At 42.0% G+C, this 18,342-nt stretch overlaps 1 protein-coding gene across 1 annotated transcript in view; it reads left to right on the top strand.

Moving 5' to 3' along the window:
• Positions 1-18,342, top strand: part of MTF1 (metal regulatory transcription factor 1) — a 59,842-nt gene that overhangs the window by 34,135 nt on the left and 7,365 nt on the right. Inside the window, exons 8-10 of the mRNA XM_039473669.2 lie at positions 7,793-7,895; positions 12,529-13,121; positions 17,653-17,716. Of these exons, the coding sequence (XP_039329603.1) occupies positions 7,793-7,895; positions 12,529-13,121; positions 17,653-17,716 (760 nt within the window). The remainder of the gene's footprint in view (positions 1-7,792; positions 7,896-12,528; positions 13,122-17,652; positions 17,717-18,342) is intronic.

Here is an 18,342-nt window from a genome sequence, read left to right as displayed (position 1 = left end):
TATCTGTGATTATGTGCACGATGAATAAATGTGATGGGAATTACTTGAACAGAGACTGAATGATTCAGGAATGCTGTGAAAAAGTGTTTTGTTTTGTTTTGTTTTGTTTTGTTTTGTTTTTGTTTTTTCCAATGTGTGATTAGTGGAATCAACTACAGCACTTCTAAAATTGTAGGTTCTTGGGCCTCCCCACAAACCTGCTGAGTCAGCAAGTCTGACTGTGGCGTCTGAACCTGCATTTTTATATAAGCACTCCAAGGCCTAATTCTCCTTCTGGTAGTGGCAGAGTTGTTCTTATGAGACCAACTCTTCCGCAGAAAACACCAAAAATGCTAGACAAAATATAGAAAGCAACTAAGGGAAGGCACTGGTGAGCAACCAACAGCAGGCTGAGGTAACCTTGGAAGAAGGGATTGCTCAGAAGATAGTAAAAGCACCGGGTAGGCTTGCAGGTTTTATGGCTTATCCACCTTGGGCAAGCCCCAGCTGGCACCTAATGAGGCAGTCAAACTCATAAAAACTCAGTCTTACTGGCTTGAATAACCAGAGGACAGAGTTCAGGGTCACAGCACCTGGAAAGTGAAGGCCGGTAGCATGGAAAGGAAAGAGTCAGGAAGGGGGAGCCCCAAGTTCGGGGTTTAAACTCTCTTCAAATCTCTGGCTGACCCCTGAACCATGGATGTGCGGGATGTGGGTTGGGACAGCCCAGCCAATCCTAAAAAGAACTACACAAAGATCACAGCTCCATCCACTGCAAGGGAGATGAAGTTAATGGAATATTCAAACAAGTCAGCACTATTTCAAGAAGTGTAACAGAATCCAGAGTGTCTACAGTATATCATTTGCAATGTGCAGAGCAATCCCAAATTAGTAAACAGGTGAAGAAACAGGAAAACATGATTGCCGTTTAAGAGAAAAGGTAATCTGTGGAGATGGACCCCAAGATGACCTATCTAATGTTAAAATTAACAGACAAGGATTATTTTTATTTTTATTTTTTATGGGACAAGGATTTTTAAGAGTTATTATATGCTTAAGGACATAAAGGAATATGCTGATAATGATCTAACAAATAGGAAATCTCAGCAGAGGAATATAAATGTAAAAGAAGTCCCAAATGGAAATCCAAAATAGAAAAATATAGCTGAAGTAATTGACTGGATGGGGCTTAACAGCAGACTGGAATGAAAGAAGAATGAGTCAGTTAAGTTGAAGATCGAACAATAGAAATGAATCAGTCTAAAGAACAAAGAGAAAAAGAGTAATTGGGTACATCATATGATTTTTATACATATTCCTATTTCACAACTAATGTTATAAAAGAAATTTCTGCACTGGGTGGCCTAGATGCCCTCTAAGTACCCAGCTTAAGATTTCTGGGAAGAATATCCCTTTACATGTAACTGTGTTAAATAGCTTAGGAGTCTCTTCTCTGGCCAAGACTATGACATATGAGTAAGGAGCTTTCTGGAGCCCTAGGGTCACAAAGAAAATACTCTGGTATAAGAAGACATTAAGTACTTATAAAAAAGGGAAACCAGCCGGGTGCGGTGGCTCATGCCTGTAATCCCAGCACCTTGGGAGGCTGAGGCGGGTGGATCGCCTGAGGTCGGGAGTTTGAGACCAGCCTGACCAACATGGAGAAACTCCATCTCTACTAAAAATACAAAATTAGCCAGGCATGGTGGCACATGCCTGTAATCCCAGCTACTTGGGAGACTGCAGCAGGAGAACTGCTTGAACCTGGGAGGCAGAGGTTGCAGGTTGCGGTAAGCTGAGATCATGCCATTGCACTCCAGCCTGGGCAACAAGAGCAAAACGCCATCTCAAAAAAAAATAATAATAAATAAAATAAATAAATAAGCCTTTTCTATCACAATTTCTATAATCAAGAGAGAGAAGCACTATCCCTTGGGGTTTTATTATAGATTATGTTCCTGGAACCCAGTATTTATTTCAGATATGGAAATTCATTTTAGCCTTTCAAACTAAGGCCACAATTCCTTGAAGCAATAGGATTCATTTTTCTCTCCTTGAAAAAAGAAATTAGGGGCATGTGCAGTAGCTCATGCCTGTAATCCCAGCACTTTGGGAAGCTGAGGCAGGTGGATTGCTTGAGCCCAGGAGTTTGAGACCAGTCTGGGCAACACAATGAGACCTCATCTCTACTAAAAATAAAATATTAGCTGGGTGTGGTGGTGCATATCTGTGGTCTCAGGTGTTTGGGAGGCTGAGGCAAAATATTGCTTGAGCCCCGGAGTGAGCCATGATCACACCACTGCATTCCAGCCTGGGCAATAGAGCAAGACCCTGTCTCAAAAGAAAAAGAAAGAGAATCAGGACTTGCTAACATCAAATGTAAATTTATATGAGATAATGATGTTATGGGTTTCTGAGCAGTCACATGTGAATGCATGTCCTAGAAATGAACTTGGTTTGCTCAGATCTTTTGTTAAAGGAGGGTTGAAGGTGCTAGGGAATGGCCTTCTCTCTGTCTTTTGGCTGCACACCTCCAGGATCCATCCTGGTCACAGACAGCTACCTGTATTCTCCTCTTCTTGCTGGAAAGCTCAGCCTGTTCTTGTCTTCTCTGCTTGTGAAAGTTGTTCCTATCCACTTAGCTCCCAGTGTTTTTGCCCTGAAGCTTGGCAGGGACTTCAGCATTTTCCTTTTAAAAAAATCTTGACAAGCTTTTTATTGAGGTACAATATACACCCAGAAAAGTACATGTATTATAAATGTGTGCAGCTTGATGAATCATCACAATTCATCACACTTAGGTAACCAGCACCCCAATCAAAAAGAACATTCCCAGCCGGGTGTGGTGGCTCATGCCTGTGATCCCAGCAATTTGGGAGGCCGAGGTGGGCGGATCAACTGAGGTCAGGAGTTCAAGATCAGCCTGGCTGACATGGCAAAACCCAGTCTCTACTAAAAATACAAAAATTAGCCGTGTGTGGTAGTGGGGGCTACTCAGGAGGCCGAGGCAGGAGAATCACTTGAACCTGGGAGATAGAGGTTGCAGTGAGCTGAGATCGTGCCATTGCTCTCCAGCCTGGGCAACAAGATAGAAACTCCATCTCAAAACAAAACAAAAGAACATCCTCAGCACCTCAGAGCTCCTCCCTCACAACTGCATACTCCCAAAAGCTATGATTTCTCCCAGCAGACAGCCACTTTTCTACTTCTAACAACTAAGATTAGTTTTTCCTGTTTGTTTTTGCTTTTATGATTGGAATCATATACTTGTTTATGCCTGGCTTTTTTCTCATAACATTATGTTTAAGAAATTAAGCCATATTGTTACATATAGTTATAGATCATTCATTCTTGCTGTTGAACAGTATTATACTTAGGGAATATACCACAATACCCTAAATGAATATACCAATATTTGTTCTTTCGCCTGTTGGACATTTGGATACTTTCTAGTTTGGAGCCATTATGAATAGTGCTGCTGTGAACATTTTTGTACATATGTGTTGGAAGCATACAAGCCCACTCCTTTTCTTCTTCCGAATATTGAGGTATTAGGTTGGTCAAAAGTAATTGCCATTGAAAGTAATGGCAAAGACCACAATCACTTTTGTACCAACCTAATATCATTGATAAATATAGCTCATTCCTTTTTAATTGGGTTACTACCTATAATGATTTATAAACAGATAGAACAAAAATAATAATTAAGAGGAGGTAGTTAATGCCCAAGAGTAGTTGTTAGTCAGCTATTTTTCAAACTGGATTGCACCTTTTTATTGGGTTTTAAAATAGTGGTTTATAATCAGCATTTCAAAGACATCAATAGAATAGAAAAAAAAGCCGGGCGCGGTGGCTCAAGCCTGTAATCCCAGCACTTTGGGAGGCCGAGGCGGGTGGATCACGAGGTCGAGAGATCGAGACCATCCTGGTCAACATGGTGAAACCCCGTCTCTACTAAAAATACAAAAAACTAGCTGGGCGTGGTGGCACGTGCCTGTAATCCCAGCTACTCAGGAGGCTGAGGCAGGAGAATTGCCTGAACCCAGGAGGCGGAGGTTGCGGTGAGCCGAGATCGCGCCATTGCACTCCAGCCTGGGTAACAAGAGCAAAACTCCGTCTCAAAAAAAAAAAAAAAAAAAAAAAGAAAAAAAATTGGCTGGAGCTGGGCAAGGTGGATCATGCCTGTAATCTCAGCACTTGGGGAGGCTGAGGCAGGCAGATCATGAGGTCAGAAGCTCGAGACCAGCCTGGCCAACATGGTGAAACCCCATCTCTACGAAAAATACAAACATTAGCTGGGTATGGTGGCTCGCGTCTATAATCCCAGCTACTTGGAAGGCTGAGGCAGGAGAATCACTTGAACCTGGGAGGCGGAGATTGCAGTGAGCTGAGATTGCACTACTGCACTGCAGCCTGGGGGACAGAGGGCGACTCCCTCTCAAAAAAAAAAAGAAAAAGAAAAAAGAAAAAAATCAGAGGACGTTGCACATAGTAAGGATAAAGTCTGTTTTACAGACTCGTTTTAGTTATACTTATGGATATGAATATAATAGGAAGAATGTATGTAGTATATACAGTATAAAATGTATTTCTTACTTTGTGTGTTTTGTTTTTTTTTTTTCTTTTGGAGATGGAGTCTCGCTCTGTCCCCGAGTCTGGAGTGCAGTGGCACAATCTAGGCTTGCTGCAACCTCCGCCTCCCAGGTTCAAGTGATTCTCCTGCCTCAGCCTCTTGAGTAGCTAGGATTATAGGCATATGTCACCACGCTTGGCTAATTTTTGTATTTGGGTAGAGACAGGGTTTCACCATGTTGGCCAGGCTGGTCTTGAACTCCTGATGTCAAGTGATCTGCCCACCTTGGCCTCCTAAAAGTGCTGGGATTACAGGTGTGAACCACTGTGCCTAGCCTCATATCTAACTTCAGCTTCTATCATACTGGCAATCAGGATCGCTGAACTAAAAAAAAAAAAAAAAAAAAAAAAAAAAAATTGAATTTCCCCTTCTTCAGCTGATAGACTCAGCATAAAATTATCAGCTGGTGGTGGTGGCTTATACTTGTAATCCTAGTGCTTTGGGAGGACCACTTGAGATCAGGAGTTAAAGACCAGGTTGGGCAACACAGCAGGACCTATCTCTACTAAAAATAATTCTTAAAAAACAATCAGGTACGTTGACATGGGCGTGTAGTCCCAGCTACTCGGGAGGCTGAGGGGAGAATCTTGAGCCCAGGAGTTCAAGGTTGCATTGACTTAACTGCGCCATTGCACTTCGGCCTGGGTAACAGAGTTAAAACCCTGTCTCAAAAAAAAAAAAAAAAAAAAAAAGAAGAAGAAGAATTGTTCTCTTTTGGCTCCAGTTGGCAGTTTAATCTTTGAGCACTTCTAGATTGGTGGACAGCCTCACTCATTGCCACACTTCTGCCCAGTCCCAAAGTGATTTTTCTGCGTTCTCCCTCCTAAAAGCAGAGTTGTTGCAAAATGACCTTAAATCGTAAATTGGCATTAGGGCAAGACCTGCCCTGAAAAATAGGTTTTAGTTTGGTGTATACAGGTGTGTTTAAATTATTTTCAATTGCATGTGACCCTTGAACAACACGGGCTAGGAGTGCTGCCCACCCCCCACATCCGTACCTCCCCTGTACAAGCAAATCCTAGTATAACTTGACTCTCCAAAACTGAGCTAGCAATAGCCTTAGCCTACTGTGACTGGAAGCCTTACTGATAACATAGAACAGTTTAGATTAACAGGTATTTTGAATGATATATATTATATATTGCATTCTTAAAGTAAGCTAGGAAAAAGAAAATGTTAAGAAAATCACAAGGAAGAGAAAATAAATTTACTATTTATTAAGTGGAAGTAGATCATTGTAAAGGTATTCATCCTCATCATCTTCACGTTGAGCAGGCCAAGGAAAAGGAAGAGAGGGGCTGGTCTTGCTGTCTCAGGGGTGGCAGAAGTGGAAAAAAAATCCAAGTATAAGTCCACTTGTGCAATTCAAATGCATGTCATTCAAGGGTCAGCTGCACTCGCTTTTATATACAAGTTGGTAGATTTCATGTAAAAATTAAGATTTCTGGGTCTGATGGGGTGGCTCACACCTATAATCCTAGCACTTTGGGAGGCTGGGGTGGGAGGATCCTTTGAGCCCAGGAGTTCAAGACCAGCCTGGACAACATGGTGAGACCGCATCTCTCCCGAAAAATTAAAATATTATCCAAATGTAGTGGCCTATACCTGTGGTCCCAGCTACTTGGAGGCTGAGGTGAGAAGATTGCTTGAGCTCGGGAGTTTGAGGCTGCAGAGAGCTATGATCACACCACTGCACTCCAGCGTGGGCAGTACAGTAAAGAAAGCCTGTCTCAAAAACAAGAAAATCAAAATTTTGTCACTTACTTGAGTTCTGATAATCCCTGTCCTGCATAGTCCCATGGCAGCATTCGACTGAAGCCCTGTAGGTGACCGGCATGCATTCTCTCCAGTATGTCACAACCCAACTCCCTTGCTTCACGTATTTCTGTTCCTTGTCTGGACTGTGTAGGCAGTTGCCCTTCCCACCCTTGGCCTATGGACTGTGGGGATGGAGGTGGATTGGAGGCTGACCATGGCTGGAAGAACTGTAGTGTTTCACCTTTCCTGAACTAAAGTGAAGAGTGTTCATTTTAATTAGCGGTGGTGGGCAGACAGGCCCTCAGGGCATTGTGTTGGGTTTACCCCCCTCACGTTTTACCTTTTTGTTTTTAATGCCTCTGACCTTTTATTAAATATAAAGCTATCTTTATATTTTGTTGTCTTGTTTGATTTATTACCATGCATACATATTAGCATATTGTAGGTATTATAAAAGATATTCACAATGTTATTACATGAGGAAAGGAAGTTGCAGGGTAATGAATATTATATAATCTCATTTTTTACTGTAGGATTTGGTCTTTTAGATCAGAAATCAGCAATGTTTTTTTGGTAACGAGCCACACAGTAAATATTTTCAGCATTGTTGATCACATGTCACAACTAGTCAACTCTGCCATTGTAGCAAAAGTAGCACAGATAATATGTAAATGGATGTGCGGCCTGTTTTGAAATAAAACTTTACAAAAAACAGGCGGTCAACTGGCAAGTCAGCGTGCTAATTCTTCTTTTAAAGTATGTGAGGGGCTGGGCATGGTGGCTCATGCCTGTAATCCTAACATTTTAGAAGGCTGAGGTTGAGTGTATTGCTTGAGCCCAGGAGTTCAAGACCAGCCTGAGGAACATAGTGACATTCTTTCTTTATAAATAAATAAATAAATAAAGATCAAGTATTGGAGGACCCAAATCTTCAGTGTCTGAGGCTTAAGGAAGTATGTGTTATTTTAAATAGCAAAAGATAGAAACAAGATGCCTATCAAAAGATTTTCATTCTAGTTCTGCTGCTTTGAATGTGTTCTCTCATGGTGAAGAATTGTCTCAAGATGGCCAATCTGGCTGGGCGCGGTGGCTTACGCCTGTAATCCCAGCACTTTGGGAGGCTGAGGTGGGCAGATCACGGGTTCAGGAGTTCAAGACTAGCCTGACCAACGTGGTGAAACCCTGTCTCTATTAAAAATACAAAAATTAGCTGGATGTGGTGGTGGGTGCCTGTAATCCTACCTACTTGGGAGGCTGAGGCAGGAGAATTTGCTTGCACTTGGGAGGCGGTTGCTGTGAGCCAAGATTGCACCATTGTACTCCAGCCTGGGCAATAAGAGTGAAACTCTGTCTCAAAAAAAAAAAAAAAAAAAAAAAAAAAAAAGGACTGGCCAATCTCACATCTTTGTCTCTCGCCGTCAGATACAGGGCCAGGACCTCAGCACAATTTCACCAGCAATTATCTTTGAATCAGTGTTCCAGAATTCAGATGATACAGCAATTCAGGAAGATCCTCAACAGACAGGTTTGTCATGCAGACTCTTTTTTTCTTTCTTTCTTTCTTTTTTTAAATTTATTTATTTATTTATTTATTTTTTATTGCATTTTAGGTTTTGGGGTACATGTGAAGAACATGCAAGATTGTTGCATAGGTACACACGTGGCAGTCTGATTTGCTGCCTTCCTCCCCTTCACCTATATCTGGCATTTCTCCCCATGTTATTTCTCCCCAACTCCCCACCCCCCGCTGTCCCTCCCCTATTTCCCCCCAACAGACCCCAGTGTGTGATGCTCCCCTCCCTGTGTCCATGTGTTCTCATTGTTCAACACCCACTTATGAGTGAGAACATGTGGTGTTTGATTTTCTGCTCTTGAGACAGTTTGCTGAGAATGATGGTTTCCAGGTTCATCCATGTCCCTACAAAGGACATGAACTCATCGTTTTTGATGGCTGCATAGTATTCCATGGTGTATATGTGCCACATTTTCCCTGTCCAGTCTGTCATTGATGGGCATTTGGGTTGGTTCCAGGTCTTTGCTATTGTAAACTGTGCTGCAATGAACATTCGTGTGCATGTGTCCTTATGGTAGAAGGATTTATAATTCTTTGGATATATACCCAGTAACGGGATTGCTGGGTCAAATGGAATTTCTATTTCTAGGTCCTTGAGGAATCGCCACACTGTCTTCACAATGGTTGAACTAATTTACACTCCCACCAACAGTGTAAAAGTGTTCCTATTTCTCCACATCCTCTCCAGCCTTTGTTGTCTCCAGATTTTTTAACGATCGCCATTCTAACTGGCGTGAGATGGTATCTCAATGTGTTTTGATTTGCATTTCTCTAATGACCAGTGATGATGAGCATTTTTCATGTTTGTTGGCCTCATGTATGTCTTCTTTTGTAAAATGTCTGTTCATGTCCTTCGCCCACTTTTGAATGGGCTTGTTTGTTTTTTTCTTGTAAATCTGTTTTAGTTCTTTGTAAATTCTGGGTATCAGCCCTTTGTCAGATGGGTAAACTGCAAAAATTTTTTCCCATTCTGTTGGTTGCCGATTCACTCTAATGACTGTTTCTTTTGCCGTGCAGAAGCTGTGGAGTTGGATTAGGTCCCATTTGTCTATTGTTGCTTTTGTTGCCAATGCTTTTGGTCATGAAGTCCTTGCCTACGGCTATATTCTGAATGGTTTTGCCTAGATTTTCTTCTAGGGTTTTTATGGTGTTAGGTCTTACGTTTAAGTCTTTAATCCATCTGGAGTTAATTTTAGTGTAAGGTGTCAGGAAGGGGTCCAGTTTCTGCTTTCTGCACATGGCTAGCCAGTTTTCCCAACACCATTTATTAAACAGGGAATCCTTTCCCCATTGCTTGTTTTTGTCAGGTTTGTCAAAGATCGGATGGTTGTAGATGTGTTGCCTCCAAGGCCTCTGTTCTGTTCCATTGGTCTATATCTCTGTTTTGGTACCAGTACCATGCTGTTTTGATTACCGTAGCCTTGTAGTATAGTTTGAAGTCCAGTAGTATGATGCCTCCCGCTTTGTTCTTTTTGCTTAGAATTGACTTGGCTATGCGGGCTCTCTTTTGGTTCCATATGAAGTTTAAGGTGCTTTTTTTCCAGTTCTGTGAAGAAGGTCATTGGTAGCTTGATAGGGATAGCATTGAATCTGTAAATTACTTTGGGCAGTATGGCCATTTTCACGATATTGGTTCTTCCTAACCATGAACATGGAATGTTTCTCCATCTGTTTGTGTCCTCTCTTATTTCGTTGAGCAGTGGCTTGTAGTTCTCCTTGAAGAGGTCTTTTATGTTCCTTGTTAGCTGTATTCCTAACAAGAAACACAAGGCTGTTGAATTTTGTCAAAGGCCTTCTCTGCATTTTATTCTCTTTGTAGCAATTGTGATTGACAGTTCATTCTTGATTTGGCTCTCTTTAAGTCTGTTATTGGTGTATAGGAATGCTTGTGATTTTTGCACATTGATTTTGTATCCTGAGACTTTGCTGAAGTTGCTTATCAGTTTCAGGAGGTTTTGGGCTGAGACGATGGGGTCTTCTAGATACACAATCATGTCGTCTGCAAATAGAGACAATTTGCCTTCCTCCTTTCCTATTTGAATACCCTTTATTTCTTTTTCTTGCCTGATTGCTCTGTCTAGAACTTCCAATGCTATGTTGAATAGGAGTGGTGAGAGAGGGCATCCTTGTCTAGTGCCAGATTTCAAAGGGAATGCTTCCAGTTTTTGCCCATTCAGTATGATATTGGCTGTTGGTTTGTCATAAATAGCTTTTATTATTTTGAGATACGTTCCATCAATACCTAGTTTAGTGAGGGTTTTTAGCATAAAGGGCTGTTGAATTTTGTCAAAGGCCTTCTCTGCATCAATTGAGATAATCCTGTGGTTTTTGTCTTTGGTTCTGTTTATGTGGTGAATTACATTTATAGACTTGGGTATGTTGAACCAGCCTTGCATCCCTGGGATGAATCCTACTTGATCATGGTGGATAAGCTTTTTGATGTGCTGTTGCAGTCGGCTTGCCAGTATTTTATTGAAGATTTTTGCATCTATGTTCATCATGGATATTGGCCTGAAGTTTTCTTTTCTTGTTGAGTCTCTGCCAGGTTTTGGTATCAGGATGATGTTGGTCTCATAAAATGATTTGGGAAGGATTCCCTCTCTTTGGATTATTTGGAATAGTTTCAGAAGGAATGGTTACCAGCTCCTCTTTGTATGTCTGGTAGAATTTGGCTGTGAACCCATCTGGACCTGGGCTTTTTTTGGGTGGTAGGCTCTTAATTGCTGCCTCAACTTCAGACCTTGTTACTGGTCTATTCAGGGTTTCAACTTCTTCCTGGTTTAGGCTTGGGAGGAGGCAAGTGTCCAGGAATTTATCCATTTCTTCCAGGTTTACTAGTGTATGTGCATAGAGTTGTTTGTAATAATCTCTGATGATGGTTTGAATTTCTGTGGAATCTGTGGTGATATCCCCTTTATTGTTTTTTATTGCATCTATTTGGTTATTCTCTCTTTTCTTTTTTATTAATCTGGCTAGTGGTCTATTTTGTTGATCTTTTTGAAAAACCAGCTCCTGGATTTATTGATTTTTTGAAGGGTTTTTTGTGTCTCTATTGCCTTCAGTTCTGCTCTGATCTTAGTTATTTCTTGTCTTCTGCTAGGTTTTGAGTTTTTTTGATCTTGCTCCTCTAGCTCTTTTAATTTTGAAGATAGGGTGTCAATTTTAGATCTGTCCTTGCTTCTCATGTGGGCACTTATTGCTATATATTTTCCTCTAGAGACTGCTTTAAATGTGTCCCAGAGATTCTGGTATGTTGTGTCTTTGTTCTCGTTGGTTTTGAAGAACATCTTTATTTCTTCCTTCATTTCATTGTTTATCCAGTCAACATTCAAGAGCCAGTTGTTCAGTTTCCATGAAGCTGTGTGGTTCTGAGTTAGTTTCTCAATTCTGAGTTCTAACTCGATTGCACTGTGGTCTGAGAGACTGTTTATTATCATTTTTGTTCTTTTGCATTTGCTGTGAGGAGTGATTTACTTCCAATTATGTGGTCAATTTTAGAGTAGGTGTGATGTGGTGCTGAGAAGAATGTATATTCCACACAGACTCTTTCTACTCACATCTCAGCACTTGTTGACACAGTGAGTCACAGGCACAATGAGATATTCTAGTTAGCTTAAATGGGGTGAGCTTTCTATGAAGGGTCAGAAAAGTTTGGGTCTTTCAGTTTAATTCCATCTTTTCCCTTACTTCCCTCAGTCCTGAAGAAGAGAGTCTCCTTTCCCAGAATCTGTTGTTGGGTGTAAAAAACAAAATGGGAGGAGCTGTGAGCTCTTTCTTCTGCTTTTTTTTTTTTTTTTTGAAACAGCATTTCACTTTGTCACCCAGGTGGGAGTGCAGTGGTGTGATCACTGCAACCTCCACCTCCATGCTTAAGTGATCCTCCCACCTCAGCCTCCCAAGTAGCTGGGACCATAGACATATGCCACCACACGCAGTTAATTTTTTTTTTTTTTTTTTTTTTTTGTATTTTTAGTAGAGATGGAGTTTTGCCATGTTGCCCAGGCTGCTTTCAGTCTCCTGAGCTTAGGTGATCCACCTGCCTCAGCCTCCCAAAGTTTTAAGACTATAGGCGTGAGCCACCATGCCTGCCCAGCCTTGTGAGCTCTTTCTTCTGATGTGATACGCTATGAGTGGACAGGACCCACAAACCATGCTTCAGATGCATAGCTCATACTGTGTTTGATGAAACTTTGTCTGTAAAATTTCCCAGTAGTCAGAAAGTATATTCACTAGTCATGCCAAAAAAAGGATGTCTCTAGTCTTTTTTCCAGAAAAGCCGTAAGACACTTTTTTAAATGGTTAGAGCTATACTAGGTCTTTACATCTAGAAAGTGAGGTTGTCTATGAAGTCAAAACACAAAAAATAGAAAAAAAAAAAAAAAAGTGAGGTTGTTGCTGAAACATGATTCTTTGACCAGAAGTGTCACTAATTGAAAATGACAGAAAGCCAGCCTGCTAACTATGAAGGAATCAGCTCAGTGAACTTCAGCTGTCTTTTGTTTAGCCCGTAATGACTGTTTTTGTGGCTCATAAAAGGCTTGGGATATATATATATGTATGTATTTCTATTTCTTTTTCTTGCCAGCTTCCTTGATTGAAAGTTTTAATGGTGATGCAGAGTCAATCAGTGATGTTCCGCCATCCACAGGAAATTCAGCATCTTTATCTCTTCCACTTGTACTGCAGCCTGGCCTCTCCGAGCCACCCCAGACTCTACTACCTGCCTCAGCTCCGTCTGCTCCTTCGTCTGCTCCCTCCCTAGGACCTGGCTCCCAGCAAGCTGCATTCGGCAACCCCCCTGCTCTCTTACAACCTACAGAAGTGCCTGTTCCCCACAGCACACAGTTTGCTGCTAATCATCAAGAGTTTCTTCCGCACCCCCAGGCACCACAGCCCATCGTACCAGGACTTTCTGTTGTTGCTGGGGCTTCTGCATCAGCAGCGGCAGTGGCATCAGCTTTGGCAGCACCAGCCCCACCACAAAGTACTACTGAGCCCCTGCCAGCCATGGTCCAGACTCTGCCCCTGGGTGCCAACTCTGTCCTAACTAATCCCACAATAACCATCACCCCGACTCCCAGCACAGCTATCCTGCAGTCCAGTCTAGTCATGGGAGAACAGAACTTACAATGGATATTAAATGGTGCCACCAGTTCGCCACAAACCCAAGAACAAATTGTAAGTATTATGTATAAATTTCCCTAGTAGGATGAAGCATATTTATATAGGTGACATGTTCAGAAGCTTTTACTTCAAAAAGGAAGATTCCTATCATATCCACCCTGAAACCTGTAATTCTTTTAGTCATTTTCCACATAATCAAGTGGTATAAAAGTAGGAAATGCTGTCATGAGCACCTACAATAAGGAGCCAGAGAAACAGTCTTTAAATCTAGCAGGAGGCACTCGAACAAATGTATTCCTACTGATACTGCAATCCAATCACATCATCTAGTATAAAAAAGCAGTCAGCAAACTCCAGACACCCCAGAATATTCCAGAAAAAGGTTGTCTTCAAGGCAGAGTCAGGCTGATGTGACTCAGTCAGATGGCACTGGACAGCAGTGGCCAAGTCAGAGAAGTAATCTGTGCTCCCACAGCCCACCATAGAATCACTTTCTGAGGAAGTACTTGCTTGGTCTTGATGACTAGGGAAATGACTTGGTCATTCAATTAATTCTTCATGGTGAAGAATTGTCCCAGAAAGGCCAGTGTCACAACTTAGAACGCCTAATATTTACCAGACACCACACTGAATATCTGGAGGATATAGAAAAGAGAAAAAACATGATTTCTTTTTTATAAAAATAGATATTCTAGTTAAAGGGGCTAAAAATGCCAAAAAGAAAGTTAACATTACCAGTAGGCAAAGTACCAAATACTAATAATGGTCATTTTAAGAACATCAACAGCTGTTATTTATTGAGTCCTTACTATGCATAAGGACTTACTGTGCTACATATTTTTTAAAAACTGAGGATCTGCAATGTGTCAGTGATTACGTATGTACATTATTTTTAGATTACTTTTTTAGGGGATTTTGTTGAACAGATGGTACATAGAGTATCCATAAACCCTTTCCCCATCCCCTGTTTCCCCAATTATTATTATATATATTTTGAGGCAGAATCTAGCTCTGTCACCCAGTGTAGTGGTGCGATCTCAGCTCACTACAACCTCTGCCTCTTGAGCTCAAGCCATTCTCTTACCTCAGCCTCCTAACTGGGACTACAGGCACTCAACACAATGCCTGGCTAATTTTTTTGTACTTTTCTGTAGAGGTGTGGTTTCGCCATGTTGCCCATGCTGGTCTTGAACTCCTGGACACAAGCAATCTGCCTGCCTCAGTCTCCCAAAGTGCTGGGACTATAGGCGTGAGCCACCATGCACAGCCCTACCCTATTATTATTGTTGTTTTTTCTATCATCTTATTTTTTTCCCCATTACTAACATCTTGTAACAATGTAGTACATTGGTTACAACTGATAAACCAGTATTGATACATTATTATTATCTAAAGTCCATAGTTTACATTAGGGTCCATTCTTTGTGCTATACAGTTCTACTGGCTTTGACAAATGTATAATGTCATGTATCTACCATATAATATCCAGAATAGTTTCACTTCCCTAAAAATTCCTTGTGCTTCACTTATTCATCCCTTCTACCTCTTCCCCCTCCCCTAGCAACCACTGATATTTCTGCTATCACTGTATAGCTGCAGGTCTATATGTCACACAAAGCACATTTTAACATATTACAACAATCCTAGGAGTTAGGTCTAATTTTCCCAGTGGAGAGCAGAGGTCCAGAGAGGGTAAGTGACTGGCTGGAGTTCACACAGCTCACATTGGCAAAGCTGGGCCTGAAGCATAAGCAGATTGATCCCAGAGTTGGTGGCTCTTGGCCACTCCATTGAGGGGTTCAGATGCTAATGATTTGTTGGGTGGCCATACAGGTCAGGTGAACCTTGAGATATGGGTAGGAATTAGAAGGAGAAAAGTATGTACTAGGTTGGAGAATCTAGAGGTGAATATATGCTACTATCAGACAAACTGGAAAGGCGATTTTGAGCTCAATAGGGAGAACACTCAAATTCCAGAACTAGGGTGCCAGCCCCCTCTAGAGAGAGCCTATTTCCATTTCTAGATAGCTGGAGTGATTGGAAAGGGCTTTCCAGTATTGGGACCCAGACTGCCTCCATGTGATTTTCATTGTTTTCTCTGGCCCTCTCCTGGGGTGGTGAATGAAATAAGTCGTCCGTCTTCTTTTCAAGTATTTAAATATGGGTCTCACTTCTCCTTTTTTTTTTTTTTTTTAAGTCAAGAGTCTCTCTGTTTTGCCCCAGCTGGAGTGCAGTAGTGCGATCTCAGCTCACTGCAAACTCCACCTCCTGGGTTCAAGCTATTCTCCTCCCTCAGCCTCCCGAGTAGCTAAGACTTCAGGCATGCACCACCTCGCCTAGCTAATTTTTCTATTTTTAGTAAAGATGGGGTTTCACCATATTGGCCAGGCTGGTCTTGAACTCCTGACCTCAGGTGATCTGCACCCCGCCCCCCTCCCCGCCTTGGTTCCCAAAGTGCCGGAATTACAGGCGCGAGCCACCGCACCCAGCCTCCATTATTATTTTATAGTGTCATTTGCTATAACTTAGCCAGAAGCTTTCACTTTGCTCCCAGACTCATCTTAGAGGCACTTTTTAATTTCCTGATTAAAGAGATAAAAGACTGTCTCAAGATAAGTCTTCAAAAAAGTAGAAACCTTTTGGCCAATGTAACAGGAAGTATACAATAGTGATTTGCTGGGCATGGGTTTATAGTCCTACTTAGTAATGATACATAATGAATGTTTACTGAATGTTCACCATGTGCCAAGTGTCCTATGGGCATTGTCTCATTTCATACTTACAGGGGACTTTGAAAAGGTTTTTGGTTATTGTCTTGGTCCATTTTCTGTTTATAACAGAATGCCCCAAACTGGGTAATTTATAAAGAAAAGACATTTATTACAGTTATGGAGGCTGAGAAGTCCAAAGTTAAGGGGCCACATCTGGAGGGCTGCCCTGCTGTTGTGGACCCTGTGCAGAGTCCTGAGGTAGCACAGGGCATCACATGGCGAGGGGTCGAACATCCTAGCTCAGGCCTCTCTCTTTTTTTTTTTTGAGACAGAATCTCGCTCTGTCACCCAGGCTGGAGTACAGTGGCGCATTGCACTCAGCTCACTGCAACCTCCGCCTCCCAGATTCGAGTGATTCTCCTGTCTCAGCCTCCCGAGTAGCTGGGACTACAGGTTCATGCCACCTTACCTGGCTAATTTTTGTATTTTTAGTAGAGACGGGGTTTTACCATGTTGGCCAGGATGGTTTCGATCTCCTGACCTTATGATCCGCCCGTCTCTGCCTCCCAAAGTACTGGGATTAAAGGCATGAGCCACAGTGCTCAGCCTTATTTTTTATTTTTATTTTTAAGAGAAAGAGTCTCACTATGTTGCCGAGGCTGGGCTGGCCTTGAAACTCCTGAGCTCAAGGGATTCTCCCACAGTCTTCCAGATATGCCTGGAAGATAGGCATATACCACTACAGCCTGCTTCTCTTACTCTTCTTTTTTTTTTTTTTTTTTGAGACGGAGTTTTGCTCTTGTTACCCAGGCTGGAGTGCAATGGCGCGATCTCAGCTCACCGCAACTTCCGCCTCCTGGGTTCAGGCAATTCTTCTGCCTCAGCTTCCTGAGTAACTCGGATTACATGCACGCGCCACCATGCCCAGCTAATTTTTTGTATTTTTAGTAGAGACGGGGTTTCGCCATGTTGACCAGGATGGTCTCGATCTCTCGACCTCGTGATCCACCCGCCTCGGCCTCCCAAAGTGCTGGGATTACAGGCTTGAGCCACCGCGCCCAGCCTCTTACTCTTCTTATAAAGCCACCACTCCCACTCCCATTATACCCCATTAATCCATGAATGAATGAATTCATTCATGACCCAGTCATCTCTTACAACACTCAGCCTCTCAGTACCGCCACAGTGGGCGTTAACTTTCAACATGAGTTTTGGAGGGGACAGATATTCCATCCATAGCAGTTATCCCTGTTTTTAAAGGTGGGGAAACAAGACTCTAAGAAGTTAAATCACATGCCTGACATAATCAGGTAGTAAGTGGCAGAGCTTGGACTTGAATCCAAGTGTGGCCGAATCCAGGGCCCACCCTTGAACTATGCTATAGACCTTACAGCACAAGACCTTTACAGGCTGTCTGCCTTTGAGAGGAAGCCTTAGCCTGTCATTGGCATGCAGCTTAATCCCTGAGGGGAAAAAAAGAACTTTCCAGCTTTCTTAGAAGTATTGGAGGGGGCACCAGGGAAGGTGGAGAGCCTGAAGGAAAGCTAGCCCTTGGTTCCCTCTAAGAAGACAATCTGCTTGAGAAAAACAACCTTGGAGGAGGAGGAGCCTTTGGATATAGAACCCACTGGATTAGGCAGCCGGGAGCCAGCCAGCTAGTAGGGTATAAAGCTAGCTACATTGTTGGCACTGAATGTCAAACAGTGCAGTGACCTCATATCAGAGCACAAACAAAACACCACTCAGTACAGAAATCCCCGAACACTGAGGGTTTTCTATCGTTTTGGATGACCATTACAATTGGGAGGCTTCAGGTCCCTGGGGATCTGCCATATTACAGTGGCTATAAATGGGATTTCTTTTTCTTTTTTCAGCAGCAAGCATCTAAAGTTGAGAAGGTGTTTTTTACCACTGCAGTACCAGTAGCCAGTAGACCAGGTATGTAATTCCATGTTAGTCTTAAGAGAAGGCAACTCTGGGTCCCTTGAGGCACAGCTAATTATTGCTTTGTCCCAGTTTCTAAAACTTTATAAATCTTTAAACAGCCTAAGTTAAATTCTTCACATTGTATTGTTTGTTAGAGTATTTCATATTCTCACAACTATTAGAAGTTAGTTTACTTCTGGCCAAGATATCATGTTAAACTTTTTTTTAACTAGTAACAGTTCTTTCTCTTTCAGATACAGCTTTTAAATGTAGCCAGAAAAAAAAAAAAAAAAAATTGAATCACAGTTAATGCTAAAGAGGGCAGTTGTTAATTCACTGGACTCTTTTCTAATTACAGTAATGAAGAAATAGCATCTGGGTCAGAGACACATATAGAGCTGAAAGTTCCTTTTATTCAAATTCTTTCTTTTATAGATTAAGAAACTGGGACCCAGAAAAATTAAATGACTCCCCCAAGATCATAAGTGAATTTGTGGTAGAACCAAACAAAGCACTAGTTCTCACACCTCCCAGTTCCCACCCTGTTCTTCTGCCCATTGGCCTTTGTTTTGTTTTATTTTTGAGACGAGGTCCCGCTGTCACCCAGGCTGTGGTACAGTGGCACGATCATAGCTCAC

Source organism: Saimiri boliviensis, chromosome 11 (genome assembly GCF_048565385.1).
Source record: "Saimiri boliviensis isolate mSaiBol1 chromosome 11, mSaiBol1.pri, whole genome shotgun sequence".
Taxonomy (NCBI): domain Eukaryota; kingdom Metazoa; phylum Chordata; class Mammalia; order Primates; family Cebidae; genus Saimiri; species Saimiri boliviensis.
The sequence above is the reverse complement of the archived record's forward strand: the minus strand, read 5'-3'. Positions and strand labels throughout refer to the sequence as shown.